General features: G+C 35.3%; 1 protein-coding gene across 2 annotated transcripts in view; it reads left to right on the plus strand.

Annotated features, from left to right (window-relative positions):
• LOC105201074 overlaps positions 1 to 24,707 on the plus strand; it is a 45,011-nt gene that overhangs the window by 13,309 nt on the left and 6,995 nt on the right. For both annotated transcript variants that reach the window (XM_039459212.1, XM_039459213.1), the window contains exons 4-8: positions 5,320 to 5,461; positions 5,546 to 5,679; positions 20,289 to 20,504; positions 20,692 to 20,921; positions 20,997 to 21,186. In XM_039459212.1, the coding sequence (XP_039315146.1) occupies positions 5,320 to 5,461; positions 5,546 to 5,679; positions 20,289 to 20,504; positions 20,692 to 20,921; positions 20,997 to 21,186 (912 nt within the window). The remainder of the gene's footprint in view (positions 1 to 5,319; positions 5,462 to 5,545; positions 5,680 to 20,288; positions 20,505 to 20,691; positions 20,922 to 20,996; positions 21,187 to 24,707) is intronic.

The following is a 24,707-nucleotide window of genomic DNA, read 5'->3' on the forward strand; positions in this document are numbered from 1 at the left end:
TGGAACAAGTATGGTAAATAGTTGTTTCAACCATTAATAATCACCCTGTATAGTACAGAAAAATGATTGTCAAATCAGCGGTATAGCGTGCGGCGTTAGGACGTTGACTGCTACTCTCGGAGTCTTAGGTTTGATCTCCGCGGACGAGACTTCATTTAAATTCTATATTTTTAAATTGTATGTATATTTAATGTTTTCCTTGGGGTTACATGTATTTACAAATTTATTATTATTATAACTTAACTCTACTTACAACTAACTTAAACTACACTTAATCTACGCATTGCCTTGCCGCACGCCTTGCTTATTGTATCACCACTCTCACTCCGCATATTTGCACTTACAATTTAAATATCTCTTTCTCTTTACCGCCAACTTCGTGACTTTCGCTTCCATTTACAATTTCTTGTTTTTTACATTCTTTACTTATTCCGTTCTTCATACTTATTCACACTCCCATCTCCTATTCCTTCTCCTGCTATATATGTGTGCGTGTGCGTGTGCGTGCGTGCGTGTGTGTGTGTGTGTGTTTGTGTATCTCTCCCCCCTCTCTCCCTCTCACCCTCTTTCTCCACCCCCTCTACGGCCTCTCTTTTTCTTTCTCTCTCTCTCCTTCCTCCCCCTTTCTTCCCCTCGGCCCCTTTTCCTGTCTCCCCCCTCTCACTCTCCCTCTCTCTCCACACCTCTCTTCCTCCCTCCCCCTCTCCCCCTTTCCTCTCTTTCTCTCTTTCTTATTCCCTCCTCCCCCTTCATTAGCCTATCTTCCCCCATCTCCCTCCCTTTCCCCCATCTCCCTCCCTTTCCCCCATCTCCCTCCCTTTCCCCCCTCCCTCTATCTCTCCCTCTCTGTTTCTCCCCCTCTCTACCTGTTTCTCTCCCCCCTCTTTCTCCCCTTTTTCTTCCTTTCCTTCCTCCCTCCCTCCTTTTTTTCCTCTCCCCTTTCTCCCTTACTCCCTCCCTCTTTTTCTCCCTTCTCTTTTCTTTCCCTCCTTTTCTCTTCTCTTTCTTTCTCTTTTTCTCTCCTCCCCTTTATCCATCCCGTTCTTTCCCCCCTCTTTATTCCTCCCCTTTATCCCTCCCTCCTTTTTTTCCTCTCCCCTTTCTCCCTCACTCCATCCCTCTTTTTCTCCCTTTCTTCTCTTTTCTTTCCCTCCTTTCCTCTTCTCTTTCTCCTCTTTTTCTCCCCTCCCCCTTATCCATCCCTCCCCCCTCTTTATCCCTCCCCTCCCCCTTCTGTCTCTCCCCTTTCTCTCCCTCTCTCCATCTCTTTTCTCCTTTCCCCCTCCCCCCTTTCTTCTTCCCCCTACGCTAAAATATATATTTTACTTTAAGTGCAAAAATGTTTGTAGATCTTAAGCAACGCGAATAAATCTATAGTTATAAATTTATGTCTAGATGACTTACAGTAGTAAAACGTAGAGCAAAATTTATCATATAACAAATTACATAACACTTACATTGCTGTTATTTTGTTGTTGCCAGAAGATAACGGACAATATAACTATTTCATTACAGAATTACATAGCGTAAACAAGAGACAATTATACCGGGTGACCCATTTTAAAGTATCCCCTAGAATATTTCGAAAACTAAGCATTTTCAGCAAAAATGTTTCAGACAAAAGTTATATGGTTTCGAGGGAGACATAAGTTGGTATTATTAATTTGACCTTGAATAGTTGCTTGAAGGCCACGTGAAGGTCACTTTCAATTTTTTTAATGGAATAGCCTACTTTTTATTACATATTCTTGTAGCTTATCTCGAGACGTTTTCAAAACACTATAAACAAATGTTTTTTTGTTAAGTATTTTTCGAGTTGTGAGGCTTGAAAGTTAATTTTTCAAGAATTACACTTAAGATCAAAAAATTAAAAAAAAACAGGTGTTTGATATTTTTTTAAATGCTATGTAATAATGGCTATATGTTTTCATCATACCGCCGGCTTTAGCGTTGCCCGATGTACACCGCGAGGAGGTAGCACGGTCGGATTTTGTACATCATGTAGCCCTTAAAAGGGCTGATGTTATAATTGATCTTTTTAAGCAATAAGATGCTCAAAAGTGGTACCGTTAACTTGTTGACAAAGCTGGATTCGGCGTTAAAAATGAGTAACAGTATGCAGAAGAGTATCGCGTGTGATATTATTGCACGCTATTCGAATTTTTTCTATTATATCGACTCTGGTGGTTGGTCTTTCTCGATAGACATAATCTTTGAGGAAGCTCCACAAGTAGAAGTCAGGAGCAGTTAAATTTGGTGACCTTGATGGCCACTTAATTGGACCTCCTCTGCCTATCCACTTTTCAGGATACATTTCATTAAGATAGTTTCTCACGACGTGTGCAAAATGTGGAGGAGCACCATCTTGCTGAAACCACATTCTCATTCTTGTATGCAGATCAACGTTTTCTAGCAAAAATGGAAGATCGTTTCTTAGCAGTCGCAAGTAACTTTCACTGTTGACAGTGTTATCAAAACAATAGGGACCTATGAGGTAGCCATTTACAATTCCGCACCACACATTGACGGTCCAGCGGTGTTGATGATCTATTTGCTGCATCCAATGTGGGTGTACGGGGGCCCAGTAGTGGTTATTGTGTCGATTTAATGATCCATCATTGTGAAATGTGGCTTTGTCAGAGAACATTACGAACTTGAAAGTTTTCATCGTTTTGAAGTTGCTGTACTGCACACTGACAAAACAATTGCCGTTCTTTGTGATCCTGCTCATTTAACGCTTGGTTCAAGGACACATGAGTGTTTACATTGTATTCACACTGTATCCACGTTACATCCAAGTAGTTACATCTGAACCTTAAAGTCATTAAAGTCTTTTGTTTTGTGTCTTCCTTGTGTGTAAAAGTTTTCATTATCTGTTACTTCGATTTCTGAACAAATTGTTAGATTTACATCATCTGAGAATCGGGCGGAATGGGTGATTACTCTCCGAATGAAATCGTGGATATTCTTTTTGTTCTAGGAGAATGCCACCGTTTTTATAAAAGAGCAGCAGTATTGTATTGTCGACGATATCCTATGCGACTGCATCACCCGAATGCTTTCGCAATTCGCAAAATTGAATCAAGAATTTGAAGAGGAAATAGTCGGCGACAACGAAAACGACGTATGATCGACGATTATTGTATGAATGCGCGCTTTCTTACAGTTTTAGCAGCAGTTCATTTGAATCCTAACATATCAACGCGCCAAATTCAAATTCAAATTGGTATCCCAAGAGAGACTGCACGAAGATACTTGGAAGTCCAACCCATACCATTTGTCCTTGAATCAAGCGTTAAATGAGCAGGATCACGAAGAACGGTTATTGTTTTGTCAGTGGGCAGTACAGCAAATTCAAAACGATGAAAACTTTTTCAAGTTCGTAATGTTTTCTGACGAAGCCACATTTCACAGTGATGGATCATTGAATCGACACATTAGCCACTACTGGGCCCCCGTGAACCCATATTGGATGCAGCAAATAGATTATCAACACCGCTGGACCGTCAATGTGTGGTGCGGAATTGTAAATAGCTACCTCGTTGATCCCTATTGTTTTGATAACACTGTCAACGCTGAAAGTTACTTGCGACTGCTAAGAGACAATCTTCCATTTTTACGAGAAAACGTTGATCTGCATACAAGAATGAGAATGTGGTTTCAGCAAGATGGTGCTCCTTCACATTTTGCCCACGTCGTGAGGAACTACCTTAATGAAATGTATCCTGAAAAGTGGATAGGCAGAGGAGGTCCAATTAAGTGGCCATCAAGGTCACCAGATTTAACTGCTCCTGACTTACTTGTGGGGCTTCCTCAAAGATTATGTCTATCGAGAAAGACCAACCACCAGAGCCGATATGATAGAAAGAATTCGAATAGCGTGCAATAATATTACACGCGATACTTTTCTGTATACTGTTACTCATTTTCAACGCCGAATCCAGCTTCGTCAACAGGTTAACGGTGCCACTTTTGAGCATCTTATTGCTTAAAAAGATCAATTATAACATCAGCCCTTTCAAGGGCTACATGATGTACAAAATCCGACCGTGCTACCTCCTCGCGGTGTACATCGGGCAACGCTAAAGCCGGCGGTATGATGAAAACATATAGCCATTATTACATAGCATTTAAAAAAATATCAAACACCTGTTTTTTTTTAATTTTTTGATCTTAAGTGTAATTCTTGAAAAATTAACTTTCAAGCCTCACAACTCGAAAAATACTTAACAAAAAAACTGTTTATAGTGTTTTGAAAACGTCTCGAGTTAAGCTACAAGAATATGTAATAAAAAGTAGGCTATTCCATTAAAAAAATTGAAAGTGACCTTCACGTGGCCTTTAAGCAACTATTCAAGGTCAAATTAATAACACCAATTTATGTCCCCCTCGAAACCATATAACTTTTATCTGAAACATTTTTGCTGAAAATGCTTAGTTTTTGAAATATTCTAGGGGATACTTTAAAATGGATCATTCGGTATAATCTTAATATAAATTGTATATAACAACTGTTATATTAAGTGTTATTCCCACGTTATATAACATTTATATTTGGTGTTTACTGGGAATAATACTGTAACTTCCAAGTGGTACTGTAACTTCCAACATCATAATTTCAAAAGTACTTTTTGACGAAAAGCCTCTTAATTTGAATAGTACTTTTTGAAAAGAAAAGATTTTTTTTGAAGTTATTATTTGATCATCAGAAAATATTTAACTACAAAATAAGATTTTTGAGTAAAAAATTGTGTTCACAAAATTCCTCAAATTTTGAAAAATTTTAAGCTTTATATTCGAGTTCAGCAGACCTAATAAAGATAGACCAATTTCAACCGTTTCTCAAACAAATTTTGATCCTTAATTGCGATCTTTCTTTTGTATTGCCTATAGAACACTACCTCAAAACGTTCAATATATGATTATTTTGAAAATCACGTATTTGTCACAATAGTAAGCACAAAGAATAGTAATCTCTCCTACTATTTAACAAATATCTCAGTTAGTGAAGCCATTTAGTAGTTTCTTCTAAAGTCTAGCCGACACTTATGTGACAAATCGTATATCGATGTTGCATCATATCAGTATTTATTATGAACCAATTTTTATTTTAGTTTATTATATAAAAACTACTGATATATTGATTATATTTTTGATATTATTTTAAATTTTTGATATAGGAAGATAGATTTTTGACTGTATAAAATGATCACCTAGAACTGAGACCATGTATAAAAATTACGTAAATCAAGGGATTAGTGTATTCTCAAGTTTAAACTAACGCTATTGAGAATAATAAATAATGATATATTTTTATAGGGATGCTGAAATTATATATGGCAAAGTTTTGTCGCAAACGAAATCCAAAAAGCAGAGAAAAAGTACAAATAACATAGCAGATTCCATACCTTCTGCCTGTCTAAATGAAGAAACTTCCTTGAGAGAATTAAATAGGAATAAAGTATGATTTGACAAATGCTAATAGCTAAGTTGTAAGATGTGTTTTATACAAATTTATTATAAATGTAATGTGTCTTGTGTTTAGAAACTTATGATTACTGCAGACTATGATAGATTTATGCAGTTACAAACAAGCTCAGAAAGAGATGTTCTCAGTACATTTAGTCAAAGTGTATATAGTACACACTCCAGTACAAAACAATCTTGTGAAAGTATGAGGTAAAGAAACAAGTATATAAGATTTAAATGTATAAAAATTATAATTTCACTCTTTTTATCTCTTATTGTTTTGGTGTATCTACTAAAAGTGTATCTACTAGTTGGAAATGCAACATCAAGAAAAAAATATTGTTTTGCGATATACACATATGCTGGGAAAAACATTGTGAACAAAATTTTAAGAGATTTGTTGTATTATTTGAAAAATATTAAATTTTATAATATTTTATAATTTAATATTGGGTATGGCTGTTACGTGCTTGAATACGCCCTAATTTTTGTTATTTGAACAAATGTCTAATATTATTCTGTGATGTTGTGTTCCAAGTTTGTTACACTTATCATGAAAGAATAAAAAAGAAAAACATTGTACTTAATACTGAACAGATTTCTGAAACTTTAATCATTTAATTATGAAATTACGGGCTCGGAGTTTGCTCATTTTGAGCCTATTCTTGAAGCAACACTTACTGCCCCTCTACTACTAATCACTGGTCAAGCCGGCGATCACACGGCAGGCGCTTTGCATCAGAAGCGTCCCTGGATGAAAAATACGCTGGTAGCGTACCATTCGAGAAATTTGTTGTAAAAAATTTTTCTTTCAACTTAGTTTTTATAATAACAATAATGTACGGTAATAAGAATTTAAACAATAGTTTTCCACATCACCTTTGAGGTACTATTGCAGATGCGTTTTTTTTATGTTTTATGTTTTATGGTTTACCCAGAAGGCCTAGTTCACTAAAAAATCTGAGAAAATGAAATATACGGCTCAAGATTAAAATATTTCATAATATAAAATACTTAATCAAATACAAACAAGGGAGAGTAGAATGTTTTTTTATATATTTAACTGCTTAAAACGCAGAATACATTTTTTAACAGGTTATTGCGCATAGCGCAGAATATTTTATTGCATTTTACTGCGTAAAACGCAGAATAGATTTTTCAACAATTTACTGCGCACAGCGCAGAATATTTTATTGCGTTGCACAATCCGTGCATTCCTCCCATATATGTTCCCACGTTTCCTTTCCCCATCCACATATCCTACACTTTCTTTCCTTTTCTTCTTCCCAATAGCTACCTCCTCTCATATCGTCTCCTAACCTAAACCTAAACCTTGCAATTTTTTTCCATCTTTCTTCCTTCTAATCCCTCTTCAAGTACTTTGGCACTCCTTTCCCCTTCACTCTGTTATGCCATCTGTCCTAATTCTTTCTTATCTTTCCTTCTTTTGCCGCCTTCTCTCTCTCTCTCTCTCTCTTGCTACCACCTCTTCCCCTTTTAACCCTTCCTCTTTTCTCAACTTTTCTATCTCCTTGATATTCCTCTTTTCTTCATAGAAATCTCTCCTTTCTTTCTTCCATTTTTCCATCATCTTTCCCTCCTTCGTTCTATCTCTTATCTCCTCCCCACACAACTTTGCCAACTCCCCCTCTGTCTTCTCCCAGTTTCTTTTCATAACTCTATGCCCTCATTTCTGCCCTTTCCTTTAATTTTTCCCTCTGCATCTTCTCCCTTACCATGTACCCCGGTGTGTACCTTCTCACTCCCATTTGAAATACCTGCCTGTATCCTCTCTACCCTTTCCCTTTCTTTCCATCCCCAAATTTCTGCACCATAATTAATTACCGTCCACACTAACCTATCAAATAACCACATCCTTCTAGCCCAGTCCTTTCCAAATTTCCTCTTTCCTATTCCCCATACCTTTTTCATCACCGCTTTTTTTTTACTCTCTTTTCTATATGCTCTTTCTGTCCCCCATTTACCATCATCACGTACTCCAAATATTTATACTTTTTCACTTTATTTTATTTTTTTTTTATTTCCATATTATCTTTTTTTGTCTCTTACCTCCTTTTCTACACCTCATCACTTTTGTTTTCTCCACATTTACTTCTAATCCTGTCTGTTCTACATATCCTTCTAATATTTTTATCAACCTTTTTATTCCTGTTTTATCCTCTGCCACCACCGCCACATCATTCGCATACGCCAGGGAATAGATTTTTCTTTTCTTCATCTTTACTTTCCCCCATCCCCCCTTTTCCAATTCCTCATCCAAATCCGCTAGCAATAGTGTGAACATGCATGGGCTCATATCCCTGTCTCACTCCTCTACTTGTCCAAAAGTTTCCCTCCTCTCTTTCCCTCACCCTTACTCTACTTATTATCTCCTCCAAAACTTCCCCACACCTCATCACCAGACTCTCTCACTCCCTTCCTCCTCATTGTCTGTACCAGTATCTCCATATCCACCGAGTCAAACGCTGCTTTCATATCCACAAACATCACTACTATTTTGCCTTTCGTTTCCGCTATTTTCTTATTTATTAAATAATTTAACACATATATGTGGTCTATCGTTCCTACCCCTTTCCCAAATCCCGTTTGACTCGGTGGTGATATTTCTTTATTTTCCACTTCTTCCCTCAATCTCTCCGCCAAAACCGCCGCGTGCACTTTATACGCCATTTGCGTAAGCGTAACCCCTTATAGTTTTCTACCTTTTCCCCTTCCCCTTTTTTCACTATCGGTACCACTATCCCTTCTCTCCAATCTTCCGGCCATTCCTCTCCCTTCCACACTCTATTACATATCTCCCACAGCCATTCCCTTATTTCTTTTCCCCCATATTTCCATACTTCATTCGTAATTCCATCCCCTCCTGCCGCTTTTCTGTCCTTCAATTTTATTATTGCCCTACCAATTTCCTCTCTACTAATCTCTTCCTCCTCTAACCCTCTCTCCATTACCTCTCCTCTTATCCTCCACTCCACTCCCCCCTTTAAAGTGTTTTTCCCACTCCCCCATTTCAATCCCTTCCTTGACTCTCTTTCTCTTTCTCCTTCCTTTATTTACTACCTTCTACACATCTTTTTTGGATCTTATACCTTCTATTTCCTCTCCCATTTCTTCTCTTCACAATGTTCCCTGTATCTCCTCCTCATTTTCTTATATTTTTTTTCCTCTCTCTCTTTCTCTTTCTCCACCTCTTTAATTCTTCCATAACCTCTCTTTTCCTATCCCTACATTCCTCATCCCACCATCCTCTCCGTTCCTTTTTCTCTTGTCTACTCTTTCTAATGCCTTCTACTCTTCATTTTCCTCCAAACCTCCCCTACTCTTTCACCATCACTATCCCTCTTCCCAAAGTATTCCTCAAATTTTTTTCCCTTTTCCGTCCAAACCTTTTTTTTCTCTTCCTTTCTTTTTCCCGGTTCTTACTTCCCTCCGTCCTCCTCTCTCCACCCATACCGTTATCGGCTGATGGTTGGAGTCCTCCCAATTCTCCATTTTCATCTTTTCCACCTTCCTTCTTGTCTCCTCATTCTCGATCACGTAATTTGTTACGATCCCTCCCTTCCCTCCTGTATACGTCCATTCCCCCTCTTCATCCCTTTTTACGCTTCTATTCAAAATCGATCATCCCAATTCTCCTATATTATCACATAGTTTCTTTCCTTCTTTATTCACTTTTTCATCTTTTGAGCTTTTCTTTCCCTGTTCTACCCCTCTCTCTTTATTCTCATCTACTTTTTCCCTTTCTTTTTTGTTCTAGCATTGAAATCCCCCCCCCTCCCCTATTAACACCCTCACTCCTTTCTTTCTATTCTCCATCCACTCTCTTAGCTGTCCCATTTTTTTCCTCCAAATTTCCATTCACATACACTCCTATTAGTCTCTACCACTCTTCCCCTAAATTTACTTTTATTGCTTGTAATCCTCCCTCTTTTCTTTCTTTATCATCCTTTTCTCTATCCCCATCCTTTCCTTTATCCCCATAATCATTCCTTCCATTGTCCTCTCTTTCTTACTTTTCCTTGCCGTTTCTTGCACTTCCCACACGTATTCTTTTGGCAGCCATTTTCGAACTTTTTTCCATCCTTTCTTCTGTAACCAAGTCTCACTCAGGAACATCACATTCCAATCTTTTAGTCTCCTTGAAATCCTTCTCTTGTTTTTCATGCCTGCCATATTCCAAAAGCCTATCTTATACTTTTTACTATCTTCTTTTTTTTATTCCTCCTTTTTTTCTATGTTTCTCATTTTCTAGATTTTTTTTCCCTCTCCCTCTCCCTCCGTCCAACACCCTACTAAAAATCCCTTTTTTTTCCACTCTTCTACCCTCCTCTATCCCCTCTTCCATTCTTTTACTTCTTTTCCGTGTCATTCCTTCAACTCATCCTTAATCTCATCCCATACCCATAATTTCTTCTCAATCCATATTTTCATATATCCTACTCTTATGGTACTTTCTTACTTTCCCCCTTTATCCTTTCCACTTTCTTTCGTCTCTACCATTCTATCTTTCTCTCCTTTTCTGTCAGATTATCTACTCTTCACTCCCTTCTTTCCCTCAGCTTCGCTTTTCCTTTCATGACTTCAATTTTTTCTCCTACACTTGCTAATTTTACCCATACCATTTTTCTTCCCTCCTTATTTTTCTTCCCTATACTTCTTATCTCTTCCACGCTTGCTGTCACCCCCGTCGCCCCCACTATCTCTTCTATTTTTTAAGCCTTCTATCCCTTTCTTCTTTGCTTTCACTCCTTTTATGATTATATTTTTCTTCCCTTTTCCTTTTTTTTCTCTCTAACTCTATTCTCTTCATCTTTTCTTCTAATTCCTTCATCTCTCCCTTTCTCCTTCTCTCTATCTGCTTTATCTTTTCCTCCTTTTTTTCACCCCCTTCCTCTTTCTCTTTCCTCCCCCTACCTTTCTCGATCTCTTCCACTCTTTTCTTTAAACTGTCTAATCTTTTCCTCATATCTTCCATCCACTCTCTCATCTATGCTTTCTCTTCCTTCACCTCATTTAATTCTGCTTTAATTTCCTTAAAACCCTCCTTCACTTCCCTTAATATCTTACTCAACCCTCTTTCTTCCTGCTTTTCCGGCTGTTTTTCCGGCGATCTCAATATCTTTAAACTTTTTTTAAAAATATCTGCCTGTGATGCATCTATCTCTTTCCTTTTCTCTCTTCTTTTAAACGCATTTATCAGCGGCAGACTGTATACTCTACCCTCATCAAATCTTCTGCTTTGCTCGGTTTTCTCACCTTTCTCTTGTCCCCCCCTTTCCCCTCTTTTTGCCTTCCTATCTCCTTTTATCTTCCTCTTTTTTCCTTTCTTCATTCCGTTTTTCTCCTATCTTACTATCTTTTCCTTTTTTAAATTTCCCGCGTCTCCGTCTGATCTCTTCCCTTTCCCTTCACCTCCTCGCACTCCACCACGTCTCACCTTATCCCCTAACATCTGCTTATCAATCACACTCTCCACACACGTCAATCACTCTTGCTACCGGAAACGGAAGTCCGCATTGCACTATGTAAACCGCAGAATAGATTTTTCAACAATTTACTGCCGACAGCACAGAATATTTTATTTCATTTTGCTGCGTAAAACGCAGAATAAATTTTTTAACTACTTTTCTAAAAAGTTAATTTGATCTTCTGGGTTGTTTGAACGATACTAAAGATGATATATCCACGGGGATTGTAGATGTACCAATTTGCATCAATGAAGACAATGATGCATCATTTAAACAGGAACGTTTATCCGTTTTTATGATCTTTATTTTAGAGAAGGAGCATTCACAGAGATATGTAGATCCAAACATAGAAAAAATTTGAAGACCAAAATTTCTAAGTTATGGATAACGCCATACATCTAAAATTTTGTAGAACTCAACTCCCTTTTTTTGTCGTGCTTTTAAAGAAACGTTACACTGCAAATCGCAAAGTTTTTTCTGAAATTCTAGGCTTTGTTTCTTGATTTGCACAGTGAGCGGATTTTCAAAAAGAATTAAATTAGTCTTAACCTTTTGAAACGCGTGTTAAGTTGACTTAAAGACTATTAAAGACTCAATTACATGAAATTGGTTTTTAAAATTACATTTTTTGTCGTGTTTTTTAAAGAGAATCTGGCAGGAAAGAAAAAATGAAAATTATTTTTTAAATGATTTTTAAATAATATTAATTTTGTGCGGAAAGAATCGACATGACTAACGAATTACGAAATGGTTTGGTTAGTTTTTTGCAGCTTTAAATTTAAAGTATTTAAATGATTTGTCATATTAGTTATTAAAAAAAATTTGTAAAGTGAATCTAAATCTTCAAAGAAAAATTTAAATTTATTATATTCAGTAGAAACCTGATCTTGCAAGAAAAGAAAGACCTTTTTTCTTATTGCGTAGAATTTTTCTAAACATTTTTCTGCGCTGAGTCACCGAACTTACAATAAAGGGGCACATCTAAAAGTGCGTTATGTTCCTCAAGAAAGTTTTGAAACTTTTAATGAAAAAGGAATTTGTGACTGCCTTTAATTACGTTAATAATTTTTGCATTACAGTGCATAATTTTACAACTTTTCTGCATAATGCTTCTTCGTATATAATGCAATGAATAATAGGAAATGTTAAACCTCACTGCTTTCTTTGACCGAAGAACCCATTTTTTGAACCTACCATTGCTTTTGCACCATCGATTACGATAGTCGAACATTTCGAAAAATCTATATCAAGTTTTTGAAGAGTTTGATTAACAGCTTTAAAAATATCAATTTTCCTTGTATTATATAATAGGACTACATCTAAAAGCTCCTTGACACGTGAGAAATTGTTTTTCACGATTCGAGCAAAAATACTCAATTGACTCACATGCCGATTGGTGTATTTATTGAGACATAATGAAAAGTAAGAGCAAGATGCTAATAAAGATTTTAATTTATTTTTTAAAGAAAAAGCAGTGTCTCCGATTCTTGATTTTATAGTTTTGTAACTTAATGGAATGCTGCTAGCTTTTTTAAGAGTCACAGAATTTCCGAACGACTCTACTGCTGTGATGACGCATTTTTTTATAAATTTTCCTTCAGTAAACGGCTTAAAATTTTTCGCACTTAAATTTGAAGTTGCGTATGACGCTGTAAGAGTTTTTACTGAAGGTGTAGCATTTTTGATAGAAGAATTTGAACTATAACCTTTTTAATAAACTAATTTTAAGCCCTCAATATCGAATTTTTCCTTGTTTACATATTCTGAATAATTACTCGAATGTTTGATATTATAATGTTTATGAACATTATATTTTTTTACAACGGATGATTCATAGAAGACAAGTGGTGTTATTGTTAATTGATGCAAAAAAAAATTTTCACGTCTTATCAAAAGATTGCACGTATTTATCCATACTTTATCTATCATACGTATCACTATCACATATACTACATGGGTTGAAAAGTCCCGGGATTTTTCAGTAGGTGGCGCCACTATAAAATGAACATGATTTATTTCGAGAGGTTTATCTATCACTAGTTTATGTGTGAAGTTTTATGACATTTTGTTCATTTGTTTACAAGCTACAGTCGTTTAAGTGTCGCTACCTTTGCTTTCGTAAAAAGAAATAGAAAAACAGAAATATCGCATATTGATCAAACATTGTTTTTTGATGGGAAAAACTCCTGAACAATCAATGAAATGTTATCCCACATCTGTTTCTTCGAGAACAACAGTTTATCGATGGTTTAGTGAATTTAAAATGAGTTGTACAAGCACTGAAAACGCACCTCGCTCTGGAAGACCAAAAGAGGCTACGAATCCGGAAATCGTAAGGCAAGTGCATCGAATCGTTTGAGTGATCGTAAAGTGAAGTTGCGCGAGTTAGCTGAGGTTGTTGGCATCTCAAAAGAACGGTTGGGATACATTTTACACGATGTTTTCGATATGAAAAAGCTATCTGCGCGATGGATGCCGCGTTTGCTGATCATCGACTAAAAACAGCAGCGCGTTGATGATTTAATGGCCGGTTTGGCGTTGTTGCAGCGTAATTGAGCGGACTTTTTTAACTTTTTGTGACGATGGATGTAACGTAGATTCTTTACCATACGCCTGAGTTTAATAGGCAGTTTGCAAAGTGGTTGAAAAGCCACGAAAGCCGACCAAAGCGACCAAAAGACCAACGCTCGGCCGGGAAGGTTTTGGTCTCCGTTTTTTAGGATGCGCATGGCATAATTTTTATCGATTACTTGCATAAGGGAAGAACAGTTACGGGAGAGTATGCAGCATTATTGGACAAATTGAACGATGGAATAAAGAAAAAACGGCCCCATATTGCGAAGAAAAAAGTTCTTTACCATCACGCTAACGCACCGTCACACAGGTCCTTGAAAACGATGGCCAAATTGGACCAATTACGATTTGAATTGATTGCTCACCCACCGTATTCTCCAGGTTTGGCCCCCAGCGACTATTATTTGTTCCCAAACCTCAAGCGGTGACTCCAGCGAAAGATGTTCACATCGAATGAGTAAGTCATCACGGAAACCGAGGCGTATTTTGAAGGCTTGGACGTTTTGTACTACAGAAAAGGCATTGAAATGTTGGAAAATCGCTATAACATACCAAATGTGTTGCACTCGAAGGCATCTATGTTGACGAATAAATATAACTTTGTCCTAAAAACGCTTGTTTTCAAAATTCCGGGACTTTTTAGCCCATGTAGTAGCACAATCACATATAGCTTTAACACGTTAATAATATCTTTTGTTTTTACACATTTACGAGGTGTGATCAAAAAGTAAGGTGACTTTTCATTTTTATAAAAAAATATTTATTTATTCATCCAAAATTATGTTATCCCCTTCAAAATAATCCCCCTCTGATACAATGCATTTGTGCCAGCGCTTTTTCCAGTCGTCAAAATATTTTTGAAATGCACTTTTGGATATTGCCTTGAGCTCCTTCAGCGATGCAGCCTTAATCTCCTCAATCGTCGCAAATCTTCGTCCTTTCATAGGCCTTTTCAATTTTGGGAAGAGGAAAAAGTCGCAGGTGGCCAAGTCTGGTGAATACGGTGGCTGAGGCATGATGATAGTATTGTTTTTGGCCAAAAAAGTACTCACTAGTAACGACGTGTGCGCAGGTGCATTATCATGGTGCAGAATCCATGAATTTTCTTTCCACACTTCCGGACGTTTTTTTCTTATTGATTCACGCAAACGCCGCATAACCTCAAGGTAATACTCCTTGTTTACCGTACGACCTTGTGGTAGGAATTCTTGATGCACAACGCCATGGTAATCAAAGAAAACTGTGAGCAAAACCTTCACATTCGAACGAACCTGGCGTGCCTTTTTCGGTCTTGGCTCTCCTGGGCTCTTCCACTGGGATGATTGGGCTTTGGTTTCGACGTAATAACTATATACCCATGTTTCGTTAACAGTTATAACCCTTTTGAGCAGATCAGGATCATCATTGACGTCGTTCAACATGTCTTAAGCGATGTTCATGCGACGCTACTTCTGATCAAAATTAAGCAGTTTTGGAACGAATTTCGCTGACACACGTGTCATACCCAAAACATCCGTTAAAATTGATTGGCATGAGCCAAACGATATGTTAAGATCATCAGCTATTTCTCTAATCGTGATTCGACGATTTTTCAACACAATTTCTTTCACTTCCTGAACATTTTCGTCGGTTTTTGACGTGCTGGTGCATCCAGAGCGAGGTTCATCGTTAACATTTTCTCGACCCTCTTGGAATAACTTATACCATTTATAAACATTTTTTTGCTCAAAATTGACTCACCGTACTCCACTGTCAACATTTCAAGAGTTTTTGAACACTTAATACCATTTTTTACACAAAAATTAATACAAACTCTCTGCTCCATTATTTTCAACAGCAAAAAATCGCTGAGCACGAGTCTAACCTTTATGCCTCTCACATAAAAACAACACATGCTATATAGTCAAAACTGTGAACATATGATCGTGACGAGTGTACCAACACGAAAAAATAAATTTTGAAATTAGAGTGTACAGAGCGCGCGAAATTCAAAAAATCACCTTACTTTTTGATCACACCTCGTACACTATGAATCCTTAAAACTCAATAATCTTAAAAAAATATAAGATTATACATATATAAAAATTATATGGATGTCCGATAATGTTTGCCTGTGGTCTCGTGGACTGAGCTAGTCAAATTGAGCAGAAAAGTCCTCTATTATTTTTCAATACTTGCAATAGTTACCGAGATAAAAATTAATAAAGTCGGTAAATGAGCACGTACTTTCTCCACCCACCGCACGCGGGGACCGCTCGTCGGCTACCGAACCAGTGGCAGGCGTGCGGTAAGAAGAGAGAAGCAGCAATGGCTGTATTACCCGCTTTACCGCGCCACGGCTGTTTGGTGGCCAACGGGCGGTGCCCGCGTGTCGTGAGTAGAGAAAGTACGTGCTCATTTGCCAACTTTATTAATTTTTATCTCGATAACTATTGCAAATATTGAAAAATGGTAATGAACTTTTTTGCTCAATTTGACTTGTTCTATCAACTCACGAGACCACGGGCGAACTTTATCTGACACCCTGTATAAAGATATAAGATTATATATAAAGGAATAAGAATTTTAACGTACACGTGTTGCTGAGACTCGCTGGTCAACAACCGTTGAGAAACAGCGAAAGAGGAAAAACAATTACATATCAGCACAACAGGAGTAGGTGCGCGCTATAAAAATACTACAAGCAAAGTATAATAGTGAATTTGTGAACATTATTTCCCTTTTTTTTAGTATAATATTACCATTAAATGCATTTAAGGAATGGATAGATACGTGTAATCTTTTGACAAGACGTGGGAATTTTTTTTGCATTAATTTATTATATAGGATGTCCCAGAAATGCACATTTTCCCGCTATGGGGAGATGAAACATAGAGGAGATGAAAAGGATCAAAAAAGTCTTATACCATTTTACAATATTTGCAATAGTTAACGAGTTATAAATTAATAAAAATAGCGGATTTAGTCCCGACCGCCGCGCCGCCAAATCCAACCGCGCGTTCGTGGTTGCCAAGCGCGCGGAGAGTTGTTGTTTTCTAACAGCAATGGCTGCGCAAGAACGGCGCGTAATGCTGGTTCTTTGTTTTGAATCGTGAATGTTCTCCGTCATTCTTATCAAAACGAAATCTTTTAACAGCATAAAAAAAAACTTTTGAGCGTATATGTAGGCGCGCAATATTATTTAATGTTAAATAATATTCTAATTAATATACTATAATATAAAATCATTTAAATTAAAATTATGTTAAATAGTATTTTTGAAATATTAACATAAATATGTATTTTCTTAAAATAAAATAAAATTTACGTACAAAATATAGTATGTAAAATTTTGTACCACACAAAAAAATGAGTTAAATATACCATTTATTATTATAATAATTATATAAAAAACAGTTATTATTTTAAATTTCAAAACTATAAGAATATTTTTATAATATTACATGAATATTAAAGTAATACATCAACAAGAATATGTAAGTGAACATGTAACATTAACAGAATATTTCTGTGATACTAAAAAGTATTAAATAATATTTTTTTAAATATTTATACTAATATTATTTTAATTTTTAATAATATTTATATAATATTCTAGGAATAATAATTCTATGAATGTTTGTTCTTTTACAACGCAAAAAGTAAAGTTGGATATGGCGGCGGGCGGGACTAAATCCGCTATTTTTATTAATTTATAACTCGTTAACTATTGCGAATATCACAAAATGGTATAAGATTTTTTTGATCCTTTTTATCTTCTTTATGTTCTCCATAGCGGGAAAATACGCATTTCTGGGACACCCTGTATAATAAAACCACCTGTCTTTTATGTAGTTATCTGGCGTAAAAAATACCATCTTTAGACATAATATTATTCAAGTGAGTATTTAAAATATATGGACAAGGAGAAATTTGATTTGATTGAGGGATTTTAAAATTAATTCATCAAAAAGGTTGTAGTTCCTACAAACATAAGGTTCGAATCCTTATGCCGATAATTAATACATCTTTAGTAGAAGCTTTTATAGCGTCATACGCAATTTAATTATAAAAAATTTTAAGCCGTTCACTAAAAGAAAATTTGTAAAGAAATGCCTCATTGCAGCAATAAAGTTGTTTAAAAATTGTTTAACTCTTGAAGAAGTAAGCAACATTTTATTAAGTGACAAAATTATAAAATCAAGAATTGATGAATTTTTTCTTTAAAAAAAAAATTAAAATCTTTATTAGCATCGTACTCTTTCTCCGCGTTAAAGATGATGTATGTTCCAGAAACGACATAGAAGATCAAATTAATTTTTAAGAAAATTAGTTAATTCTCCTGTGTTCGTGTTTAATTAAATGTTTTACATTAAAATATTTCATTCTCGAGCCGTCTATTTTATAATCTTCTTAGACATTTTTTTAGTCAAATAGATATATGGGAAAAATCACTTTAAAAAATGAATCTGCAAGTACCTCAAAGGTGATGCGAAAAACTTATTTTAATTCTAATTATTGTACATTATTGTCATTTATATTTTTGCAAAAAATATATATGTAAATAACAGAAAATTTTATTTATAAAAATTATGTAAAAAAGAAAATTTTTTACGACATATTTCTCGAATAATACACTACTAGCGTATTTTTCACTCACAAGGGGAAGATCAGGTGAATCACCTTGGGATTTTGATCCCAATTTTTTTAGTTATTCTAGAGACCAAAAAAAAGTTTACGTCTCCCGGCGTTTGATCGAATAGGCCTTAGTTTCGAAATAATAAATTTGTTTTGAAAATTGGCCATACCTGAATTCAAATTCCCTTCAAATTAAATTTAAATTAATGTTTAGAAAGTAATATTAAATTAAATTTTTTATTTTTGAAATTTGCATACTATATCAATATCATCAAGATAAATAAATACACTTATTTAAAAAATAAGAAATAAAAAAAATTATTGCATACATCCAGGAGCGAACCTGGATCTTACGATTGTGAAGCAAACACCTAACGCACGGAGCCGACTGCACTGGTTGGGAGAACAGTTACCGGGAAGGTTCATATGGCGCGTCGCAGTATGGCCAATTTTCACAAATTTATTATTTTGAAACTAAGGCCTATTCGATCAAACGCCGGGTGACGTAAACTTTTTTTTCATCTCCAGAATAACTAAAAAAATTGGGATCGAAATCCTAGGGTGACTCACCTGATCCTCCCCTTGTCAGAGACGTTCCTGGCGCAGAGCGTCAGCCGTGTGATCGTCGACTTAATCGTCGAGTGGCGAGCGGTAGTGGGGGAACAGTGGGCGACGTTTCAGGAATCGGCTCGAAATGAGCAACTAACTCCGATTACTGATTTAATTATACTTGTATAATTCCTTTAAATGATAATGTAGAGTTTTGTCCTAATCAGATTTTTTTAGTTTTTGGTGTTGCAATTTCAATTTTTGGCAATGTGAATTGCGTATGCAATTTGAATATATACTAAAGTTAATAAGTTAATATTTTATTAAACTAAATTAAGTCAAAGTTATTGCCTTATAAAATTAATTAGTTAAAAGTTGCGAAAATGAAAAACCAAATTTGAAAATGTTAATTTATACAAATAACGCATTCTACTTTTTGTAAAATATAAATCATCATTACTTGTTTAGAAAGTTTCCTTTTTTTATATTTTTCAACAATATTTTAATAACTTTTAATGACACTTAATTGTTTATATCGTTTGACTAATTTAATACAAAATCTATAGTGATTTTGATTTATAAAGTATTTTATAAAGTAGCGATAAAAAAGATGATGAAATTCATATTAATTTAAACAATCGAAATGTCTAATTGATTATAGCTAGATCTTAGAGCTGATATTTATAATGTGATTTTATATCTTGTTCATCAAATTTTAACGAAACTGCGCACCGAATAACTTTCAGACTTAAAACACAGTTCTAAGTTGATCAAGAAATGGTAATATCACGTTATTAAATTGAAAGTCAATTTTATAATAAATAATGTTAACAAGCATCTAATGTAGCAATGATGCTAATGAGAACCCTTTTTCTTTTAAAAATTGTAAAGAATTTGTTGCGAAAAATAACACTTTAACCTGGGACTTCCCGGGATATCGCATTATTAAATTGAAAGTAAATTTAATAATAAATGATGCTAACAAACTAATTTTACCGGTTGCGCAGAATATCACCACTGTTTCAGTGGTCGAGGTGATGATTGAGATAGTGATGATATTCTTTGCAACAACCAGTAAAATTAATCAGCATCATTTATTATTAAACTTTCTTACAATTTAATAACGTGATATTATATTACCATTTCTTGTTCAATTTAGAACTGTTTTAAGACTGAAAATTTATTTGGTGCTTTTCGTGAACTTGAAAAAGATATAAAACATAATAAATATCAGCACTAATAGTAAGAACTAGCTATGATTGATTAGGCATTTCAATTGTTTATATTGTATTTTGTTATATTGTATGTTTTGACATGTATCACGTCTGATTATTTTGTTTTATTATCGTAGAAATCGATAAAGTCATCCGTTTTTATTTAAAATTAGTTTTTTAAGAAACCATTTAATTTGTTTGAAGAGAAACTATATATATATATATGTGTGTGTGTGTGTGTGTGTGTGTGTGTGTGTGTGTGTGTGTGTATGTGTGTGTGTGTGTGTGCGTGTGTGTGTGTGTGTGTGCGTGCGTGCGCGCGCGCGCGCGTGTGCGTGTGCGTTTGCGTGTGTGTGCGTATGTGTGTGTAATACAGGATACAATTCAATTCTTCTGCTAAAGAGGAAACTAGCAGAATAAAGAATATGGCAAAAAAAGTACCAAGATATAAACGCAGCAAATATAAACAAAGTCATGTGACAACTCGATATAAAACAGGGCCGGACTTAATTACACCTACGAAATTGTGGGCAATTTTGTATCTGGCTTTAAGGATTCATAATCAGGATATACATTTAGGTGATATGATAAGGTAATTGATATTTTGTATTTGTTTTAAAGCTTTAAAATAAATAAGATTATTAATGCATATTGATATAAACCCTTTCTGTTAATGTCAATATTATGTTATGTTTTATCATATGCATTAAAAAATTATGTCTAATCTTTTAACAGTTTATTCTAATGTACTTATTTTTTACATATATACATTTTTACAGGTATGGTAGAGAAGGACGTTTATCTTATTACAGACTAGATCGTTTGATACCTCCTGAAGTGTCTTTAACAAAAAGCGATATAAATTTTTTATCACGAGCTATGGACATAACGCACAAAGGCATGAGAAGAATTATTGGACAAATGGCGAAATTTCTTGGAGTCACGAGAATAATTTGTCCAGATCTTTTATCTCTCGTTAATCGATATTGTACTGAATTAGCTCTACCAAGTATGAACATTTTATAAATTTCTACATCTTTATTATCTATGTCTACAAAAATACATACTACTATGATATTCATAGAAGACATCTCATCGTATGCGGAAAGATTAATAAGTTTATTTCCTCCGAAAATGATGTTTGATAAAAAATCCTGTATTCCTAATTACGAAGGTCGTGCCATGGCATTTATTATTGTAGTATTGAAAACATTATTGAGCTTGGATGACATTACAGAAAATGAAATTAGTAATGTCGTGGACAAAATTAATAGGTATGTATCCAAATCACTGTATAAGGTTTAACTACTCGTCCATACTTCGATTAAAAAGCTTTGATCAAACGAAGATAGTTGAGGCACAAAACCCTATATGGCAGATTAATCTTGATTTCAATAGGGATCCTTTAATATAGTATAAGGATATACAGTAGGAAATGGCGTCGGCATCTTTGATCTTTTTCAGTTGAGCTTTCAGGGTCCGCTGTGTTTTTGGGCTGCAAAATGTGCCAGTACAGTATCAATAATATTAGAAACCACTAATAATTTTATATTATATTTATATATCTCTTTATTGAACATTTTTTGAATAAAGAAAGCACAAAGTTATAAAATGTTAAAGCACCGTAACGCTTCATAATTGGACGTGGTACTTTATTTTATTAAGTTTAGTTATGTTTCTCTTTCTTTTTTATGATCAGAATGATGGCAATATTGGGATTCTTTGCTTTGAACAGGATTGGTAAGCCCAAATACACGGCCGTTTGATATGCAAGCAAATCTGCGTGTCTGATTTGAGAATGTCACATTTTCCTACTTTATATTCTTATATTATGCTTTTAGTAAGGGATAGAACAATAATCGATAGTCATAGCCGATTCTTATTTGAAGATCATCTTAAAGGTAAAACTTTATAAAAGGGGAGCAGCCTCTGACGACCTTGACCTTGATATATGTTTGTACTCCTAATATTTAAACAATATAAAATAATGGATAAAGGATTATAATAAATATAAAATTATTTACTTTTTAATTGAGGATATTTAACTTTTAAACAAGTATTATAAAGGTATTTTATTACTACAATCTTCCCATCTTACAAATGCATCTTTTTAATAAATACAAATTATATTCGTTGTATATACTCGATGAACTTCTGTCTATAGTATAATCGGTAGAATTCTATCTATTAATTACAATTTGTATTCATAATTATGTAGTATTAATATTTACTGATTTATCTCGAAATAAGTTTTACAATCTTCTATTCTCTAATTTTATAATAAACACAATTTTTTTTATATAAGTTGATGCCGTAAGAGCCAGCCAACACAATATATTCATGTGTAAATTAATGTAATTAACAAGCACTTATTACAATACAGACGTTTTGATCCTCAGTTTTAGATCATCTTCAATGTAAATATATTATTCCATTTTACATGTGATGGTTGAGATAATCAAACTTATGTAGCACAGGTACAAAAAATTGCTATGTCGCGAGCCAAAAATAATGTAGTATAATTGTGTAGACAATGTGGGTTTTTTTATACGTTACGCGTCGTTGCATAAAAAGTGAATAGTCATAACGATAAAGGCCGTTGTTTGACAAGTGAATGCGGATGAATAAAGTAACAGCAATGTGGTCGGAATGAAAGGTTACAGAAAACTTACTTCAGTCTGTATCACACATGAACATCTTGTGTTGGCTCTCACAGTATTAATTTATATTTTGATTTACTTCTTCAGAGCTTTTCCCAGTTTAATTATAATTTTCTTTATATAATATACATAGTGAAAAATAATATTTACGACAAAAATTTGATTTAATTGCTTTAAACTCAATTTCATCTTCAGCCTTGAAATTAGTGAATTTCTGAGTAAACGAGATGACGATTGATTTAGTTATTAAGGATTGGCATATTATTAAAACGACTTGAAGTTTTAATTACCCGATTTGTCTGGAATTATAACCGATTATTTTTTAATTCGGCCGCGAATTGAGTCGATTATAACCGATTAAAATAGATTACATTTTTAATCGGTTTTAATCGCACTTTTTCAAGAGGGCTGACATTATCTGTCCACATGCGCGACGTTTCTTCTTCTTCTTATGGTTATTGGCACCCGTTCCCACGCCAACGAACTGGGAGCGTTACGGCCATCCTCTAGTGAAAATGATTCAGCGAAAGTCCCTGTGAGAGTTCCGGATCGCGCCAGAATTTGTGAATAGGAACAGAATACTGTTTGTAACCGTGATCATGTTGAGAGCTTAGCTATGAAGTGATGTCCTCAGACAAAATGAAGCAGTTGGCAATTATAAAACATAACCGAGCGGGTAGGGGGGGGGGGGATATCAAATGTTTAGATTGCAAGATTTCAAAAAAGAGAGAAAAAGACGGCAAAGTTTAGCGCATGGAGTGATAAGATATAAAATATGCTGATAGGAGAATTTGGGAATTCAGTTTTGAGGTAGTTAATAAGATGCTTGGCTTTTTCTTTATAAAGAGGACAATAAAAAATGACGTGATTGATATCTTCTTTCTTTTTTCCACAATTGCTGTACTGACACTGTCGATATTTTTGCGATGTAAGCTGAAAGCAAGGTTGTAATGATCGCTTCTTATTTTGTTAACGATAACAATTTCTTCGCGGCAAAGATTTATTTTATGAAACCAAGTTTTTTTTTATTAAATTTCAGGTATAATTGGCCTTACATCCTGCCTTTACTTCTGAAAATATTTTTTTAAAAATGCTTGATTGTTTGGTTCTTGACTCTTGAAGTTTCGATGAAGAGGTCCGAATGCGGATTTTTGAAGCAAACTCTGCTCCCATTGCGTGCCGCTTTCTTTGCTACTTGATCAGCTACCTCGTTGCCGCAGATTCTTTTGTGTGCTGGAATCCACACAAATGCGATTTGAAGGCCATTAATTTGAGCTTGATGAGAAGCGTGTCTATGTTTAGCAATGATATGATTGGAGCAATTGCTTTGACAGTTTTTGAGGGCTTGTAAGAGGCTGAGAGAGTCAGTGAAAATAACCGTTTTTTTCCATGATCTATCAATAGCAAGAAGTACAGCTTGTAAGGCCGCCCAAACTTCGGCGAAAAATATGGATGTGCCTGCAGGCAATTATGTTGAATTCTTAGGTCGATAAAGGGCGCATATACTCCGACAGTATCTCTTTGGTTTATTAGAGCCGTCCCGTAAAGATCTGTAGAAAGTCGCTGAACTCATTGTTAATAAGCTCCAGTAAGAAAGGCTGGACTGCCTGTAAGGTGTCTCTGCGTGGGAGGTGAGCAATCTTGTCAACAATATTTGAAACGTGTAAACAAGCATTGTAGTCTGCGTTGATACTCGGGCAGGTTCCAATTTCGAAAATGTTGCGACAGTTGCCCGCAATTCTTAAGAAGCAGCCAAAAAGGGGGAACCTGGCAGTGACCTTGTTGTAGGCTGTAGGATCCATGGACTCGACTATACGTTTCAGCTTGGAGAGATGATAATACCAGACCTTCGGGATAAGCATAGATTTTGTAAGAGTATTTTCTGGATATCATAGCAAATCTAGCACTTAGGGTCGTGAGCCTCTGCCAGAATGACGTTAATTGGATTGAACTACCTAAAGCCGCATGCGGTACGTAGAGCCTTGTTCTGCAGTCGTTGGAGCTTAATAAACAGCGTGCGATTACCCGGGAACGAGAAAACTTATGCACCGTATTCGATAGCACTTCTAAAAAGACTGCGATATAAAGCTAAGAGAGTTTGAGGGTGTGCGCCCCACCATGTACCCGCGAGAGAG

The sequence above is a fragment of the Solenopsis invicta genome, chromosome 16 (assembly GCF_016802725.1).
Source record: "Solenopsis invicta isolate M01_SB chromosome 16, UNIL_Sinv_3.0, whole genome shotgun sequence".
Classification (NCBI taxonomy): Eukaryota; Metazoa; Arthropoda; class Insecta; order Hymenoptera; family Formicidae; genus Solenopsis; species Solenopsis invicta.